Source organism: Rhinolophus sinicus, linkage group LG03 (genome assembly GCF_036562045.2).
Source record: "Rhinolophus sinicus isolate RSC01 linkage group LG03, ASM3656204v1, whole genome shotgun sequence".
NCBI classification, from domain to species: domain Eukaryota; kingdom Metazoa; phylum Chordata; class Mammalia; order Chiroptera; family Rhinolophidae; genus Rhinolophus; species Rhinolophus sinicus.
The window spans coordinates 118,666,368-118,686,692 of record NC_133753.1 but is presented as its reverse complement, the minus strand read 5'-3'; the positions used below and the strand labels follow the sequence as shown (position 1 = coordinate 118,686,692).

General features: G+C 33.0%; 1 protein-coding gene across 5 annotated transcripts in view; it reads left to right on the top strand.

Moving 5' to 3' along the window:
- DMXL1 (Dmx like 1) overlaps positions 1–20,325 on the top strand; it is a 111,613-nt gene that overhangs the window by 26,110 nt on the left and 65,178 nt on the right. For all 5 annotated transcript variants that reach the window (XM_074328572.1, XM_074328571.1, XM_074328574.1 and 2 more), the window contains exons 7-19: positions 1,163–1,341; positions 2,352–2,541; positions 3,673–3,841; positions 6,586–6,798; positions 8,898–9,151; positions 9,263–9,947; positions 10,038–10,159; positions 12,269–12,358; positions 12,439–12,541; positions 13,835–13,954; positions 14,242–14,463; positions 16,349–18,034; positions 19,252–19,359. In XM_074328572.1, the coding sequence (XP_074184673.1) occupies positions 1,163–1,341; positions 2,352–2,541; positions 3,673–3,841; positions 6,586–6,798; positions 8,898–9,151; positions 9,263–9,947; positions 10,038–10,159; positions 12,269–12,358; positions 12,439–12,541; positions 13,835–13,954; positions 14,242–14,463; positions 16,349–18,034; positions 19,252–19,359 (4,141 nt within the window). The remainder of the gene's footprint in view (positions 1–1,162; positions 1,342–2,351; positions 2,542–3,672; positions 3,842–6,585; positions 6,799–8,897; positions 9,152–9,262; positions 9,948–10,037; positions 10,160–12,268; positions 12,359–12,438; positions 12,542–13,834; positions 13,955–14,241; positions 14,464–16,348; positions 18,035–19,251; positions 19,360–20,325) is intronic.

The window sequence follows — 20,325 nt, the reverse complement described above, 5'->3', positions numbered from 1 at the left end:
GGCTCAATATTAATTGTGTTAAAAAGCAGTAGGGACATAGACTTAAAGATAATTTGGGTATAAGTCTGCCTTTGATTGTTTGATATTGGGTAAGTAGTTAATCTCTTTGAGCCTTGGTTTTCTCATGTGTAAAGTGAGGATAATAACACCTGCCTCATAGGTCATTCATCAAGGATTAATTTAGACAGTGTAGTAAAGTGATGCAGTGTTTTGCATGTAGTATACTGTCAATAACTTGCTACTGTTTATATTATCTAGTACACTTTCAATAAACTTTTGCTATTTATGTTAATTTAAACTGACAGATATATTAGGCTATATTTAAGAATTTACAGACTTTCTAGAAGGACATTTGAAACTATTTTCTTTGATTTCAGAACAACATATATTTCCTTGAAATTATTTTTAATTATTGGTTCACAGAGCAGTTAATACACAACCGATAGCCTAGAGTTATTGTTCTCATGGCTCGAAGCTTTCTACAGGTTAAGAATGTGTGATACCCTAAGTACTGAGGTTGTTTTAGGAGAGAAGTGGAGCTGTTTGTTCTGATTGATGTTACAGGTGGGAGTGCAATTATAGTTTAAGAGCAAAACCAGGTACATTTTAGCCTCCCTTTTGTTCTTCCCTTACTTCCCAAATTAGGAGATGCAATTTTGATTGTACTTAGATTATTTTATATAGTAGTAGTTGTTAACTACTTGTTATCATCTTCAACATTTTTTTTGAACATTCATGTGATAATTCATGAAAAATGTCCTTTGTTTTCAAAAATTAGCAGTCTTCTTAAGTCTGCTAGTGGTAATGCTTTCTTATTTGATATTTGGCTGATTGGAAAATAGAACCCTTAACTTCAGCTTTCAGTCTTTCCTGAATGACTCCATTTTTCCTACTATGTGGTAACTAGAATTTTTCTTAAACCAACCCTTGCAAAATACGCACATTCACACACCTTAATCCTCAAAGCACAATTAAGGAGTGCTAATAGATAAGTATCGGAATCAGAGATTTTCTTCTCAGTGCCTCCATTTCCAACCCCTTCTCCCTTCCCTAAGTTTCTGTGATTATGGAGAAAAATCTTACTTTTGCTATTTGACTTAATTTTTTATTTAATTCTGATGTGGATGATTTTCTGTTTGTTTTTGTTTTTGTTTTTCTTTAGGATGACTGTCTTTTAAAGGTATGGTATAATGTAGAAAACTGGCGGGCAGCTGTTACCTCTCCAGATATAAGTTCAGAAAAACAATCCCAAGGAGAAATTGACTTTTCTTTTGTATATCTGGCCCATCCTCGAGCTGTAAATGGATTTTCCTGGCGTAAAACAAGCAAATATATGCCTAGGTCAGTGAATTAGTAATTTTCCCCATGTATTAACAGAACATCATCTTTGTGATTTTGACTGCTTTTTTTTACTTTGAGAATCCATAGCTATAAGCCTTTTGCCTATGAAGATTCAAGTAATATTAGTCCCTGTCTTACAAACCTCTAGCCACAGGTCAACCATGATTGACAGTTAAGAGGAGAGCTATGTGAAAGAATAATTTACTTCTATGTTAGATGCCTTTAAGTGACAGAGTTGTGCATCTTTTTCTTCTCTGTGTTGTGTATCCCGTTCTTTTATCTCTTAATCATTCTCCATATTGCCATTTACATTTGCATGAACGCTTTTTTGATTTCACTCCCTCCTCTTGTACCTTATATGTGTATCTCCTCTGGTTAAAAACAAACCAACAAACAAACTCAGCTTTATTGAGAGAACATACCATGAGACCTCAAACATTTCTTTAATTATATCCAACGTCTTTGAGGAAAAGAGAGTGGTTTAATATATTGTGATGCCCTGAACTAGATACTGAATATTTATTCTTACACTTCTCTCCTTTTAGCATATGTTAGGCAAGGAGAGAATAAATGCACTAAATAATTACTGTAGCTTGTTACTGACCAATGTGCATGTATCTTTACAGGAAGTAAAAGTGAAGCATTATGAAATAATTCAAGTAACTATGCACTGAATACATCAGAAAATTTTAATAGATGTAGGTTTTTGTTTTTCTTATTAACTGAGGGATTATGGTATGATTTCAGTCTTTATTCTTTAGATGTAAGAAGAATCTTAGATTATTGAAATAATAACTACTGAATTCTAGACAGAAAAATTGGTTAGCAAGCATTCTATGTGATGAAATCAAATACCCACTCAATTGTAATGATTTTGACTAAATACATTGCATAAATGTATAATATGTTGACATTATCTTCATCAGTACTTTGTATTATAGAAACATTGTAGAATGTGATACTTTGAGAGATTTATATATTTGCTTCTAAAATCTTTTTTTATTCCTTAGGGCTTCTGTATGTAATGTGCTGTTGACTTGCTGCAAAGATAATGTGTGTCGTCTTTGGGTAGAGACATTTTTACCAAATGATTGTTTGCTATATGGAGGTGACAGCAACCATTGGACTGAACCGATTAATTTAACAAATAACTTTGAGAGAAATGCTTCCAGTAAAGAACGAGTTCAAAATGCTTTAGATGTGAGTGTTTTTGTTAGATATTATTTCCTACAAGTTTTAAAACCTTCTATACATTGCCTTTTTTTGTAACATTGATCCTAATATTCAAAGTCATGTGGAGAATTATGAAAAATATATCTGTCTTAGGAAAATAATTCTCATAAAATTTTGTTTTATTTGCTTCAAAAATTCTTAAGTATTTTGTCTAGAGCAAAAAACCACTTATAATTATTAAGTTAATCTTAAGTTAACTGAGGATAACAGGAATGATTAGAGTAGCTAATCAGAGTCTGTTGTATTTTGTTATTTTTAGAATCCCCCAGAACTTGGAATGTTTATTTTACTATGCAGTGTAGAAAGTAAAAGTCAATTTTTGATGTTTATACTATTTGAACATAGGCCAGTAATACAGATTCTTATTTTTTTGGTATTGAAAACAGGAAGTAATCTAAAAATTATTTATCTTTGAATGCTTTCTGTGGTTATCAAACAATAATTTTTCAAATTTGTGTAGTATTCTAATGGCTTAGAATATAATTAAATTATAACGCATGGAGGCTCAACAACTGTGATAAAATGGTTATGTGTAATAATAGCTAAAAAGGGTCCTTGACTAGGAATCTGAAGATTCTTTTAGGTGAGCTTGGGTTCTTTAACTTTACTATATAAACTCATATGAAAGATGAGAAGAACAATATTTGCAATATCTGTCTTATGTGTCAAATGAGATGATCTCTGAAAGTGCTTTCTAAATTATGAAATACCACCCAAATTTATTACGGTAATATTATCCAATGCTTTGTGGTCATAGGGTATAAGCTGTGGATACGAAGACAAGAGTATGCAGAGAGACATCATTGTCCACAGACACATTATTATAAACTTTTTTTTTTTAAGTTTAGGGAATTAATTATCAGAAAATGAACCAAGTGAAAATTGCAATGTATTGTGTGATGGTTAAAAAAGTGTCAAGCAGTCTAAGTTCTAAGCTTCTTCTGGTTTCAAATTTGTTATACAAAAATACTGAAAGATATTTGTACATGTAAACTCATCTGAAATAGAATATCTGTAATGTCTAATAATCATTATGTTACCTGTACACATATTCTTATGACAATACAGACATTGGTTTTACTTTGTGTATTCACACAGGTCAATCTGAGACATTTTCGGCGAGGTCGGAGGAGATCCCTTGCACTCGCAGCTCATACAGGATACCTGCCGCATCAGCAGGATCCTCATCACGTCCACCGGAACACCCCACTGCACGCCAATGCACTTTGCCACTTTCACATTGCAGCCAGCATCAACCCAGCCACGGGTAATGAAGCACTGTTTAGAAAATGTCTTGGAATTGAGTAGATTGATTTTACAACAAATAAGTCATACTTTTAGTTTACAAATGGGTAAAGTATCGGAGGTGACTTTCTTAGTAACTTTTCATTGTTGCCAGCTCCCTGGTGACACAAAAAGAGGTTTTGTTTATTTGTTTGTTTTTTAAGACTATGATTTGGTTTATGATTTAAGATCTTGATAAGCCATTGAGATTCTTTATTAGTTTATTCAAAAGTTGAAATTTAAGCTGATCCTTACTATAGAAGTTAACACCGCAGAGTAGTATTTTATAATTATTGTGTAGCTGTTAAAACTAATGTGTTTAGTATTTGCTCTTTGGAGCCATTTCAGAAATAGGGCAGAAATATGTACAATTTGTAACTGGAAGAATTAAGAAACTTACCTCTATGAAAATTGCAATGTATTGTGTGACTATATCTATAGTCAAATATGTACCATTAGATTGATTATCTAGAATATCTGGATCTGTCTATGAATTTGAAGAATTTAAGTGCTCATTGTTTTAGTAATTGTTTTTTGTGAGTTTAAAAACCAAGTGATCACAGGGCATTTAAAATTTGAACCTTAGAATATTACTGAGAAAAAAATTAAAAACATTTGCATATCTTAATATCATCTGTACAGAAAGTGAAAAGTAAATGCCTTTTTTCACCTCTATCCCACCCTACTCCTTCTCCTCAGAAGATAACCACTCTTGATGAGTTTTTGTATATTTTGGTATATTCTTAAGGATAAATTTAGCATCACTTATTTCCGTGTAACACACTGGATTTGCTGTATTGCATTCTTAAAGTAAGCATAGCAATAAACATTCAAGTAACCGTTAGTTGAATCAAAGTGAGAAGTACTCTGATAAGTTAAAGTGTGGTGATACTTGTGGTATGACTGAAGACTGTTTACTGATTTTTGTAGCTTTTATTTGGTAGACAACAGTCCCAGCTAGCTCCAAAAGAATCCATGAGCCAAGAAAATATAAAAGGGAGAGTATTGAATTATTTTTTATGAAAAAAATACATAGGCTTGGAAAATCCCATTACCTTTATGAAAGTGTATACATTAACAGAGGTTATAATACTCAGAAGCAACTCTAAGGTCAGTAGAATAATATTGAGTCTCTGCTGAGTAAAGAACAATATTTGGAGAATGTAGAAAGCTTGAAATTTTACTTTAATGGAAAAGGCTGAGTAAACCCTAAGTTCCGTGTAGCATCTCCTTGATTACCTTCCAATAAGGAAAGCTCTAAAACCTTTCTTTAGATTATAGGTCCGTAAGGAAAATCCATACATATAGAGCAAATCAAAGCAAAATAAGATAAGCAGTTAGATTAGACCCTGTGGAGAATTCCTTTCCTCAAATTAAATCTGTTGGAATGCCCAACTCTCAGATTTGGCTTCACTTATTTACCCATCAATTGAAATAGATACAGGAGAGAAGTCGTAAGAGTATGTTATCCTAGTTCTAGTTCTTATATCCTTTCAATGAAGATTTCTCATAAAAAATGACTCTAATCAGATTCTTTAAGTAAGGTCAGAATACAGAAGAAATGTGTGTTTCCTTTTAGCCAGAATGCTTCTGGTAAGTAGGCATTAATTAGCCCTTCCTTCTTGTATGCTTAACAACTAGGCCTATGGTCTACTAAAAGCATTGCTGATCTCTTTTAGGTTGATTGTAAGTCAAAAATCAGAAAATTGTACCTATTTAGGATTCTTGGGGACACGCTCTATTATTGTTTAGCCAACCTAGGAACAATAGAATTGGCAGTTCAGTCTCTCAAGGCTTTTATTGAGTGTTTATGCCAGTATAGGAACTGGAGATACAGTGGTGATCAAAACAGGTATGATCCTTGCTTTCATGAAGCATATAATCAGTTTACACATCCTGAATTCATTTCAGCCTTTACTGTTGAGCAGATACTGGCATAAGCTAGATTTAAATTTGATTTAATATGATAGACAAATTTTTCTCCACCTCTATTAGTTAAGGATTATCATTTATCACAACGTACTCTGAATTCATACTTTAGTATACTTAATTTAGCAATTATATCAAAAACAATGCCAGGGAACTTTATTTATTTTTTTTAGCTGAGTTGGTTTGTCTTGAATGCCTTTCCTGAGTATAAGAAGGGAACCTCAATTTCACTTTCCAACTTCAGTCTTGATGCTAATAAATAAATAGCAGTGTCTATCTTAGAATTAGATGAGAAGGACATTAAAAACGTTACAATGTCAGTCTATTAAGTAAGAAAGTAAGTTGTTGCTATTGAGATAAATCACTAATTCCTTTGACAACATAATGATGATATTTTTCATGGTAGATCAAGTTAAAATATGTTTTTTTACCAAAGTTTATGTGTAAATTAAGACTTTTCTATGAAGATGTCTACAAATTATAGACGTTTCTTAATGAGAATATCTTTTAGAATTAAAATATTTCTATGTATATATGTTATGCTATATGACCTAGAATATATAATTTTATGTCCTTTATAATAGGTAGGTTAAATGTACCATTTAAGTCTGTCATTATTAATGATAATTGTGGCACACATTATGTTGGGAGTCTTATTTATAGGTTAAATATGTATTGCAGAGGTTTAAAGATAAATGTAACAGTCAATAATAAAAATGTGAGACCTGGATGTTTTGTATGCTAGAATGATAGAAATTATAATCATTTTGTTGTTGTTGTTATTGTTGTTCCTTACAGACATTCCACTTCTTCCTTCTATTACATCTCTAAGTTTAAGTGAAAATGAAGAGAAGAGTGGACCTTTTGTGGTACATTGGCTAAACAATAAAGAGTTACATTTTACTTTGTCCATGGAAGTCTTTTTACAGCAACTTAGGAAAAGTTTTGAACAACCATCTTCTGAGGCCAGTGCAGAAGACTCTAATCAAGCAGATTTAAAATCTGACGAAGGTAAAGCTTTAAGGAGGATAAAAATGTAAAGTTTTGTTCATAATAGCAAAGATTTTTATATTAGGGTAATACTAGCTACTGTCAAAAATAAACTTCCAAATTGCAATGGCATAATACAAATTTAGACTAGCTCATTTAGTAATTCAGTGTAGATGTTCCTGTTCCAGACAGCTTTCATCCACATGGTGATATAGGGACTCGGGATTCTCCATACTTATGCTTCTGTCAGCCCTTACTGTCTGTGGACTAGTAGCATTGGTATTATCTGCGAGCATGTTAGAAATGCACAATCTCAGGTTCCACCCAGAACTACTAAATAAGAATCCATAGTTTAATTAAATCCCCAGGTGATTTGTATGTATGTGGAAGTTTGAGAAGCATTATACTAGGGCCTTAAATTCCTCTGTATTTAGCCTTGGTCATATGGGAAGAGAGAGTGCGGAAACAGTATAGCTGTTTCTCAACTTGTGTGACTCAGAATTGCACATGTCACTTCTCGTTTCATTGAAAAGCATTAGTCACAAGGCCCATGTAGTCCGTGACTTGATATCCATTCCCTATTAAGGACTAGGAAGCATCAATTTGTAGTGGGCAACAAGCTATCTCTGCTACAGTTTGTGGTTCATAAGTGTTTTGTTTTTAAAAAGCTTTGTTTTAATTATAAAATTGTACATGCTCTTTAGAAAATAAAACAATACAGACAGGTATAAAGTATCCATATTGTTAAGTTTGATGCATGTCCTCCCACATTTATTCTTTTCTACGCTCCTACAAACATATTTATACAGATAATTTTTTTTTTAAGTTCTATGAGAGATCATTTTTAAACAAAATTAGTGTTCTACAACACTTTTTAAATTCAGCGATGGGAACTTTTCCATCTAATTTTTTTTTAACAGCTCCTGAGTATTCGGTGTCAAGAGGAAATTTTAGCATATCCTCTATTGATAGACATTTAAACTGATTTAAATTGTTTTTCACTATATTGATAATGGTACAATGACACATCTTTTCATCTTCAAATTTTTCTATAACATAATTTCCTAGATGTAGAATTACCAGAGTGTAAACATGTTAAATTTCAATAACTTCTGCCAAATTGCCCTCCAGAAATATTTTACCAGTTTATACTTCTTCTAAGTATATCCAAATATCCTTTTTTTACATCCTTGTCATCACTGAATCTTTTCAATTATATTACTTTTTGTCAGTCGATATGGGAAAAATTGGCATCTTGTTTTACTTGGCATTTTCTTGAAGCAAATTGAACAGAATTATTTTAGCTCTTCTGTGGTTTGCCTCTTCATGTCCTGTGACTAATTTTCTGTTGAATTATGTTTCTTTTTCTTAATGATTTGTTATGTCTTGACAAATTTTTAAAATCTGGTCAACAGTCTAATATTTCCTGAGATTCTCTTTTAAGAAAGTCTCTGTATTCCTAAACAGGAGTGGGAGCCAGGATTTTTGAAATAAAGGTCATATATAAAGTTAGCTGTATTAAGTTGGTATACCAGTTTATTTTTAATTACCTATATGTTTTAGAAAATCTGGAAATTGGGCATTATAAATGTATTTCTTTGAAGTAGTTTCTTTAAGATGTTATGTCAGTTATAAATGCAAACACCTAGAGGATAGCTAATATATTAGACTCAGGTTTTGATAAATCTGATATTATGAAGAAAGTACAAATTGCATTCCAGTAATATATTTTAAAAATTCAGCCCAGAATTATAGCCCCCGTTTCAACTCCCTCATTTTACCATGAGCAAAACCAAGGTCCAGAGAAGTAGTGGGTCTCACTTCTCCCCGTAGTTAATTGTGGTCCATCTTGGTTTAGAAACCAGTTTACCTATTTTCTAGTCCAATATTAGTCTTTCTACCAGTAATCCGCTGACTCAGTCCTGTAGGCCTTCTGATTATTGAGTTAACTCCCATGGCCTTATATTCCTGGAGCAAAGTTACTTTTAAAGGGGAGCCCATTTCTTAGCTATATGAAAACTATTACATGTTTCATCTTGAATGTATTTATAAAGATATTTCTTAGTTTACAGTAATAGCTTGATTGCATTTACTTATTTCATGTACCCTTTTGCTTATAGAAACGGATGATGGTGTTGATGATCTGAAAATAAATCATGAAAAGAAAGAGTTTGGTGGTGATAAAATGGTACCAAACTCAAGTTTTGTACCGTTGCCATCAGCTGCTATTGATCATCAGATTGAAGTGCTTCTGTCTGAGTGGAGTAAAAATGCAGACATGCTATTCAGTATTCATCCTATGGATGGTTCTTTGCTGGTTTGGCATGTGGATTGGCTGGATGAATACCAGCCTGGTATGTTTCGCCAAGTACAGGTACTATTATTATGATCTCTGGAGAGCTACCTCTTGTTAAATGTGGGTAATGTTTTGTAACATCTCTTTATATGATTTCATGTATTCTAATGCTCACTTTCTTAATTCTAGGTGTCCTTTGTTTCCAGAATTCCTGTAGCTTTCCCCACAGGTGATGCGAACTCTCTTTGTAAAAGCATAGTGATGTATGCCTGTACCAAGAATGTTGACTTGGCTATTCAGCAAGGGAAACAAAAACCTTCTAGCCTCACACGTTCCACATCAATGCTTATTTCTTCTGTTCACAGTAAATCAACTAATAGTTTAAAATTAAGTATTTTTACCCCAAACGTTATGATGATTTCAAAGCATGCTGATGGCTCTCTGAATCAGTGGCTAGTCAGTTTTGCCGAGGAATCTGCTTTTTCTACAGTTCTCAGTATTTCCCACAAGTCCAGGTACTGTGGTCATCGCTTTCATCTTAATGATTTAGCTTGCCACTCAGTGTTGCCATTATTGTTGACAACATCACACCATAATGCATTAAGGACACCAGATGTTGATAACCAAAAACAAGCTAATGATGCTTTAAATATTGAAGACTGTTCTTTGGCACAACAGAATAAAAGCACCGTTGATGTGGCATTTCAGGATCCCAACACAGTTTATAGTGAGCTTATTCTTTGGAGGGTTGATCCCGTTGGACCGTTGTCTTTTTCTGGAGGTGTTTCTGAGCTTGCCCGGATTAATTCACTTCATGTTTCCGCATTTTCCAATGTGGCATGGCTGCCCACTCTTATACCCAGTTACTGTCTAGGTAAGTAGTCTGATTTTTATTTAATAAACTCATATTTTGTGACATTATTGCATAAAGATTAAATTTTATATGTTTGTAAATACTTTGTAGGTGCATACTGCAACTCTCCTAGTGCATGCTTTGTAGCAAGTGACGGACAGTATCTGAGATTATATGAAGCGGTTATTGATGCCAAGAAACTTCTCTATGAGCTTTCGAATCCTGAAATTTCTGTAAGTAAATAGCTCTTAAAACTAAATATGTATATGTAGGAGTTTTTTAGATACTTAATTTATACTTACTGGGCATGTTCTAGAAATGTGACATATAATTTGTAATAAATACGTGTCTATGTTTTAGTTATTTTTTTCATAATTACATTGTACCATTACAGTAATTCTAAGTTCCTTTAAAAAAGAAACCATTTCTTTCATTCATTCCAGAAGTAGTCTCCTGTCCTACAATACTTGTTTCTGTAATACTTTTTGCTCAGAGATAAATGCAGACTAATGACAATATAATGTGGAAGTTATTGATTAATCTGTAGTTTTTTACTAGGCAAAGTTGAGCTGGAATAACAGGAGTAGAATTTTAATTTTAACCAAGAAAGAAAAACGCTCTCAGCTTGGTTGCAATACAGGCACGAGTCCTTTCAACATCATTGCAAAGTTTTTGTTTTAGGACAAGCGGCACTGCGTCTTATGCCCAACTAATAACAGTCCACCCTCCTCATTGTTTCGGCACCTCCAGCAAGCCAGTATTTCTACCTTTTTGTCTGTGGTGTTTTAAAATATCCCCTGAGATAACTTTCAGCCATACTGAGGTTCCTAGACCATTGTGGTAACTGGCTTTTACTCTGAATAGCATAAAAACCATTGAAGAAAATGACAGAGTGATAGGAACCCACTTACATTTTAAAAGGATCACTCTGGTTGCTATGTAGATTAGACATGGGAAGCAGAAGTGGAATCAGACAAATTCAGGAAGATAATTACAGTAGTCTGGGAGAGCATCAAAGGAGCTTAGAATGGTAGCCAGTGGTAGTGATAAAGATGATAAGAACTGGTCAAATGTGGGTGAGTTTTCAGCATCGAATAGTCTGGATTGAACTGGCCATGGGGTTTGTGTGCAAAAAAGAGAATGACTCCCAAGGTTTGTGTCTGAGCATTATGAAGAGTAGAATTGCCTCTAGAAGAGATGAATATTTAAGTAGCAGACTTTGAGAAGCCAGGGGGATTTAAGAGCCTGGCTTTGAATATGTTAATTTTGAGATGCCTGTTTGACATCTAAAAGACACAGTAGGCTAGTGTCTGGATTTTAGAGGGAGGCTGGTCTGAAGATATAAAACAAGTAGTTGTCAGAATATAAATTTTAAAGTTGTGGAGCTAGATGAGTGAGGTCACTGAGGGAGAGAATATAGTTGGAAAGTAGAAGTGATAGAACCCTGGTGCATTCTGTTTTTAAAAGTGGGATGAGTGTAGTGCGTAATGGAATCCAAGTGAAGAAAATTATTTCAAGGAGGAGGCAGTGAACACCAGAATGAAATGCTGCTGATAATCAAGTATGATGAAGATTGAATTTAACAATGTGACCTTGACTAAAGCAGTCAGAATATAAGTGGCTCAAGAAATCAGCATACATATACAGTATGTCAGCATGTGTCTTTAGCTCTATCCTTCTCACCTCAAAATTAATGCTTAAAAAAAGAAAATCATTGAATCTTAGAACATTTCTTTGAGCTTAAAGTCAGTCTTTCACATTTCTGGATGTGAAATAGTTTTTCCCATTTGCAATCATTCCTTTAGTTTTTCTCCGTATCCACTGACCTATAATTCTTTTTATTTTTAATTTTATAATTTTATTCAAGAAATGTTGTTTCATAAGTATATGTATTTAATATACTTATTTTTTAATTTTTTTTATTAGTTTCAGGTGTATAAAACAATGTAATAGACATTTATATCCCTGACAAAGTGATAATCTCCCCTCCCCCAGTCTACTACCACTCTGACAATTCCACTGACTCTATTCCCTATGCTGTACTCCACATCCTGCGAATGTCAAATTATAGTTGACATTCATTATTATTCAGCTTCAGCTTCAGATATACACTTTAGTTGTCAGGCATCTATATGACCTGTAATTCTTATTCATTCCCTTGTAATTCCCTAATAAGGTCAAGTCCTAGAATGTTCATAATAAAAGAGACTTGTAAACTTATTTAGCCCCTCTTGAACATCTTTATTATTAATCTGTTATGCCTGAAATGTCATGTTATTTGTTACTAATTATTTTTTAATTTGTTTAATAAAAGAGATAACCATTTTTTTTTTTTTTAACAGAAATATGTTGGTGAAGTGTTTAACATCGTAAGTCAACAGTCAACAGCCAGGCCAGGATGCATTATTGCATTAGATCCCATTACCAAACTTGTAAGTATTACTTTTCTGGCCGCTTAGCATTAGGTAAAAAACATACACGTCAACTTATGTTACTATTTATTTACATTCAGCAAGGCAGAAAAACCCAGCTGCTTCATGTTTTTCAAGAAGACTTCATTTTGAATAACCTTGAGAAGAAAAGTCTGGGAAAAGACAGAATATTAACAGATGAAGGTAAGAATTTTTTATGTAATGAGAAATATTCTGTATGTTAGGCAGTTAACAATAAATTGATATACTATTTCATATCATTTATTTGAAGTTAAAATGTTCCTATGTAGATTTGTGACATTATGTATCGTAAATGTCACTATCTTGTTATTCTTATCCTGGAAATAAACATGAAAAAATTGAAGGGTTTGTCAATTATGTTTTTTTTAAAGCACAATAGAAAAAAATGTGGGTTTTTTTTGTCATTAATGCGTCAGTGCTCTGCATATGTAGGACCTGCCCTAACAATGGATAATATGGACACCTGACCTTTTAGAAACCTATGATTTTACGCAGTAGCTCAAACTTCAAGTTACAATTTAAAGACTAACTGTCTGAATGCTTTTATAACTAAACAATTTTAAAAATTAAACTCCTCCACCCAATATTAACTGCTTGTTTTGGATAAAGGAAAACAGAGCAAAATAAAGCTAAAATGTCTTGGACACCAGTTTCAATTACAGAGCCAAGCCAAACTCAGAAATAACTATCCTTATAAAACAACCATCTAGTGTGTACCTGTTGTTTTAAAAGTCAGTTATCAAGCCTCCAGTAATATTAATAACTACATTTTGTGTTTGTTCCAGATTATTTTTCTCACTTCTCTTATACATTGTTTCTTTGTTCTACATTTTTTCCATTTTTCTTCTCCTTTGAGAAGTACTTCTTGGAGTTCTGCACTTCTGTGTGGAATGTCTAATTTCTTACCACTGCTTTCACTTAGTCTTCTATGATTTTCCCTGAGAATACATGAGCTATGCAAAAACACTAATCGTGCTTTTATAACCTCTGAATGTTAGAATGGAAAGATGGTATCAAAAATGAGAAATAAAGATGTCAAGTACAGAAAAAAGGGTTATTTATATCAACAAAATGTTCTTTGTTTTTCCTTTTCTATATTAAAGTATTAATTAAAATGTTAGTGTTGTTAAGAGTCCAAATCTCTAAGACTTTTTAAAGAAATTACTCTCCTATATTTAAGATTGAGTTTGCTATGATCTTCATCTTTTCTAGCATTTTCTTTTCTATGATTTTTCAATTTTTAACTTTTTTTTCTCTAAGTATTTTTTCTAGTTTTTCTTAAAATATTCAGGAATTTGTTATTGACTTTTACTCAAAAACGATTATCTTTATTACAAGAATTTTCCAGACTATACCCAAGGAGTTTTCATTTTATTTTGCTTTAATGTCAAAAAGAGAAAAAAGTTGTCTCATTTATCCATGTTGATAGTGAAAAAATAACATTAATACCAACAGGCAGCTCACCTAATGGATTTTCTGAAAAATTCTACCTCATTGTGATAGAGTGTACTCACGACAACCGTTCATTGTTACACATGTGGAATTTACATTTAAAGTCCATTCCTGTCTCATTGGGTGAGTCCCTTTTATTTCTAACATTAAGTAGGGTGAACTGAACAAATTATATATGATTAGACAGTTCAATGCATATTTTTAAAGCTATTTTTATTAAGTGATGATAATATTTATTCAGTTAATTCAAAAAGCAAAATAATTTTCTGGTTTTCCTGTTACAAAGAATCATATTAATATTTTTACTTTTTATATTTTATAAGGCAATTCTGGATTATGAAAAGTAGCAATTGTCATGTTTATAGGGTTACCGTCCCACTCTCCCTGGTTTTTATTCTTATGTTTTATAGATGAAAAAGTAGATACAAAAAAATCTGAAGCAATTTGGCAGCCAGAAGAACATTACTCTTCTTCTCCAGAGAAGATCCTATCTCCTTTTTCACAGAAGTATCAGGCTTGCAGAGCAAATCTCCAGAGTACCAGCAAGTTGACTCTATCTTCAGAAATGGTTTATAGCCAAGAGTTGCATTTGCCAGAAGGAGTTGAGATAATAAGTGTTAAGCCATCAGCAGGTTTGTAAATTTTGTGAAAAGAAACTAATCAAACTTTAATCCATGAGTGTTCACTTACGGTATTTAAAAATAGGTGCAACTACTTCTTTTTAAATCCACACAGAAGCAGAAATGGAAAGTATATCTTTAAGTACCATATTGAAAACTTACATTTCTCATTGTTTTCAGATTACTCTGACATTTGTCAGCCAGTTATAGTTTTAAATATTAATTTCTGAAACATTTTTATTATCCTTTTGTGAAGACAAAGTCAGAGTTTCTGCGGCAGAGATAGTAAAGTGGTTGCCTTTATTTGCCAACTTTGATAATATTGGTAATGCTGCCTGGAGCACGTGTTGCGAAGGATTCTGAGTTGTGGTTCCTGACATATGGGGTGCCAAAAAAATGTATACAAGTGGACACTTTGGTCAACATTGCTCAAGCAGTAGTTCGCCGTAGTCAGAAGTGTCTGGATGGTAACCACTTTGAGCACCTCTTATAATTGCAGAAGTCAAATGTGACTTGTATTCATCTTTTTGTTATCGGTATATATTGAGTATTACAATTTTAATACAGTTTTCCTTTCTTAAAATATGTATACATTTTTTTTGTTACCCTCTGTATTTATTATCTTTATCTTAGGGCAGTGGTTCTCAAAATGCGGTCCCAGACCAGCAGCATCAGTATTACCTGGAAAGTTGTTGTAAATCAAAATTCTTGGGTTACATCCTTGACTTACTGGATCACAAACTCGGGGGTCTATTTTAACAAGCCTTCCAGGTGATTCTAATGCACAGAAAAGATAAAGAACCACTGTTCCAGGTTATCAAGAAAACCAAGACAAAATCCATCTTCGTATCACTCGGTACTTTCATTTTCATAGTTAAAGTGTGGATTTTGTTTTTTTCTCTACTTCTCTCCCATTTTTTTAACTGTTTACTTTGAATGTTTCTCAGTTTGCCTTGTTGTCAGGTTGTTCTTTTCTAATTGGTGAAGTTTGCAGGTGTGAGTGTATTAACAGTGTTCTGATAACATTTGTATTCTGCTTCTTTGTTAATTTTAATAAAAGAGGCATCGGTGAAAGGAAAGTTAAAGTTCGAAAAAGAATAATTTTTGCATTGACATACTTTTTAAGAGCTATTGTCTTTAGCCAGAGCAGTACTTAGGTAAGCATGGCCCATTCACAAAATTGTACTGAAAAATATTAAAGAGAAGGAGCCATGAATGTTGACAGATTTTTAAAAAATGTATTAATATCTTTAAAATGAGACTTACAATAACATATAAAACTAGCAGAATTGTGAAAAGAATTTGGGTTGAGAACTAGGACAAGAATTCAGGTTTTCTAAATCTGCCTTAGGCTAGCTGTTTGATTTAGGAATAAGATACTTAACACATTTATCTATAAAATGCAGGAATTGAAGTCAGTTATCTCAGAATTTTCTTTCAGCTCTAGGTTTTGGTAATATTGTACTTTTTATATACTTTTTTGATGTTATTGAAAGCTTATTGATCCTTAAACTAAACATAGACTGTTAATGTTGTTAAGAGTAACATGTTTCCCCGAAAATAAGACCAAGCCAGACCATCAGCTCTAATGTGTCTTTTGGAGCAAAAATTAATATAAGACCCAGTATTATATTATATTATATTATATTATATTATATTATATTATATTATACTATAGACCCAGTCTTATATTATATAAAACCCGGTCTTATATTAAAATAAGACCGGGTCTTATATTAATTTTTGCTCCAAAAGACGCATTAGAGCTGATTGTCCGGCTAGGTCTTATTTTGGGGGAAACACAGTAGTTCATACAAAAAAGTAAAACCTTTAGTACATGAAAATAGAAATATTTAACTAAATTTGACATTTTGTTAATGGATTACTTTTATTTTAGGTCATCTGAGTTCTTCTTCCATATACCCCATATTCAGTGCTCCCTATTTATTGGCAACTTCATGCTCAGATGAGAAAGTAAGGTTCTGGAGATGCAGAGTAACAGATGGAGAATCTGCCACATCAAAGAATGGAAAAATGGATCTTGTATACATTTGGGAAGAATGGCCATTGCTCATTGAGGATGGACTTCAGAGCAACAGTAGTATAACTGTACCTGGTAGGCCTATAGAAGTTAGCTGTGCACACACAAATCGTTTAGCAGTAGCGTATAAGCAGCCTGCATCTAATAGTAGATCTTCTCAGGACTTTGTGATGCATGTAAGTATTTTTGAATGTGAGTCTACAGGAGGTTCAGGTTGGGTTCTTGAACAAACAATTCACTTAGATGAGTTAAATACAGTGTTGGATTCTGGCATTAGTATTGATAGCAATTTAGTGACCTATAGTAAACAAGAGGTACATTTATCCAGTAAAGATAGTATAACATCAAACATAAAGCATTTAGTGCACTTAGACTGGATGTCTAGAGAAGATGGTTCTCATATCTTGACTGTAGGAATTGGATCAAAACTTTTTATGTATGGACCCCTGGCTGGCAAGGTACAAGAACAGACTGGTAAGGAAAGCCTGGCATTTCCTCTCTGGGAGAGTACTAAAGTTGTGCCTCTTTCTAAATTTGTACTGTTAAGAAGTGTGGATTTGGTTTCTTCTGTAGAAGGCTTTCCACCTTTTCCTGTTTCTTTATCATGGGTCCGGGATGGCATCCTGGTGGTAGGAATGGATTGTGAAATGCACGTGTATTCCCAGTGGCAGCCATCTTCTAAACAAGAACCTATTGTAACAGATTCATACAGTGGGAGCACTCCATCTATAGTAAGTTTAATAAAACAGAGTAACTCATCAAGTTCTGGATTACACCCTCCAAAGAGAACTCTGACTCGATCCATGACCAGTCTTGCACAGAAAATCTGCGGGAAAAAAACTGCATTTGATCCGTCTGTACAGATGGAGGATTCAGGTCTTTTTGAAGCAGCTCATGTTCTTTCCCCAACTTTACCTCAGTACCATCCCTTGCAGCTTTTGGAACTCATGGATCTTGGCAAAGTTCGAAGAGCAAAGGCCATCTTGTCACATCTTGTCAAGTGCATTGCTGGAGAAGTTGTGGCTCTGAATGAAGCTGAATCCAATCATGAGCGCCGCCTTAGATCTCTCACGATCAGTGCCAGTGGAAGCACCACCAGAGACCCCCAGGCGTTCAACAAGAGTGAAAACACAGACTACACAGAAATAGATTCTGTCCCTCCACTTCCTTTATATGCCTTACTTGCGGCAGATGATGATAGCTGTTACTCATCTGTGGAGAAATCTAGTAATCAGAGTACCTTAAATAACTCAAACCAGTTGTCAAAAGAAAGTTATGATGAGCTTTTTCAGAGTTCAAGTTTAATGACTGATAGTCATGTGTTAGAGGCAGATGAAGAAAATGCAAAGCCCAGGGTTATTGACCTTTCACAATACAGTCCAACTTACTTTGGTCCTGAGCATGCTCAGGTTCTTTCTGGCCACTTACTTCATTCTAGTTTACCAGGACTCAGCAGGATGGAGCAGATGTCTTTGATGGCCTTAGCAGATACAATCGCAACGACCAGCACTGATATCGGAGAAAGCAGAGACAGAAGCCAAGGTAAAACTAAATTGGGTACAGGAGTGGAGGAACAACTGATGATATTTTGACTTATTTTCACAGAAGACCTAAAACAATTTTTATAAAAATGATGCTCATGAAGGTTTTCTTAATCATCATTGCTGACTTCATAATAGTTTTAACTTGAATATATACTGTTTATCCCATAAATCATAGTACTCTGACAAATTGTATAAAGATTCATTATGCCAGCCATTTTTAATTTTTACCTCATTACTTGGTAATGTTAAAGGTCCAATTGTATCCTTTGAGTTTAGCAAAACTTAACATTCTTACTAAATAATTACATTAGATACCTGAAAATATGCCTTCTGCCTTATTTTTTCTCATATTGTAATAATTTACTATTTGGTTTTCAAAATATTGAGGCTTTTTTTTTTAAAAAAAGCATTAATGTATACTCCTACCTAGAATAACAGAATACACATAATAAAATTAGGTCTTTTTCTCACCGAGAGAGCTTTTTTCCTTCTTCTTAATCTCCTGAGTTATGAACACATTTGAGTGTAGAATTCTCATCGGATCTCAGATAAGATCTGAAATTAATGAGTCCAGCCTTGTATACCAGATATAGATCAGTAGGCTACACCCCTTCAACGGTGCTTGAAAGGAAAATATGGGTTAATTTAAGAAAAAAAATAAATTAAAAATATTGGTCATGAATCATGACACTTAGAGAAGTATTACTAATAGATACTGTTTTTTAATGTAAATGTATTATAGGTGTTTTATATTTTTAATTATTTAAAGTAAAAATCAGGCCTTCTCACCATATAACTGTTTCTTTCAGTGTTAGCTGCAGATTACTGGGAAGGATATATGACTTGAATCGATATGGGAAATATACAACAGAGAAAGTTGAACTACTTTTTAAAAATTCAGTCACATTTTGATTTAAATAAGATTCAGATCAGAGGAGGTCCGATTATAAAAAATACTACAGACACTGAGTCAATTCATTCTCTTATTTTTCAATTTATTTAACTATACTACATTTTTTTCTGTAATGTATAATTGTATAGAAAAAAATAGAAATATTTAGACTGGTAACTTTTTTCAGTTTCAGAATGTTTTGTCTCTATTTAGTGCTGTGACATATGCTGCTTGCCAGAATTATTAGCATTTACTTGTGTTTTGCTGATGAAATGTTTTTTTACAAATAAAAAATAAGTACCTTTTTTTTTTCTGTTTTATAGGTGGAGAAACTCTTGATGAATGTGGGTTAAAATTTCTTTTGGCTGTTCGACTTCATACGTTTCTTACCACTTCCCTTCCAGCTTATCGAGCTCAACTCCTTCACCAAGGTAATTTTGGTAGTAAAGTATCAAAAGGAAGTCTAGTAGAAAAAGAAGAAAGCCTTGAGAACTTTTAAGTTTGTTTTTCTTAGATATAATGATGACAAATTTGACACATTCTGAGTTTTCCTTAGTTTATTTTTAAAATGTGTATTTCCACTTAATTTCTTTGCTTAAAATATTGGAATTCTTTTGGTAGATGGAAAGAGTTAATGAAGAAATTGAAATATTTAGCAATTGGGCAATTGGATATTCTGTGTTATATTTCAAATTCATCATATATTAAAGGTCAGTTAGTATCATTTCATTCTCTTTAATTTCTTCTTTAGATTTTCTTTTTTCTCCTTTTTGACATTTATCTAAATGCAGCTTTGTCTCTAAAATTTGAATAACATTTTGTTGTAGAAAAAAAAAGTATATTCAATTTTTAACTCTTACAAAAGAGTACCCCTAAAACTACTGTTAACATTAACATGTATTTTAGATATTAGTTTAATAACATTTCAGATTCTGCTACTTATTGTTACTCAAGATTCTCAAAGTAACAGAAATATTTAAGTTTAAGGATATTTATTGGCCCATCAAGTACAAGAGAGAGCTGGCTTCCAGCATTATTGGGTCTATAGTTTTAAACAGTGTTATTGGGAGTCTTAATATTAGCCTCTGCTCATTGGTCTCTGTCTCTTGCTTTCTCTTCCTTTCTTGCTCTGTCTCTCTTTCTGCTTCCTCTTTCCCGTCATTTTGCATTTAGTTTTGGAAAAGTAAAGCTTAAAATTCTAAGTCAAATTAATTATTTATGAAAAATTATTGAACTCGTTTGAGAGATAATAGGAAATCTAAAATAATTTATAAATAACAGTTCATTCACAGCATAGTTTTTGTTTGTTTTTTTAACTTCTGTTTCTTTATTTCCAAAGATTTGGGTATAGTGAGAATTTCAGGTTCTTTGGACTGGATATTAGTTTAAAATTTTCA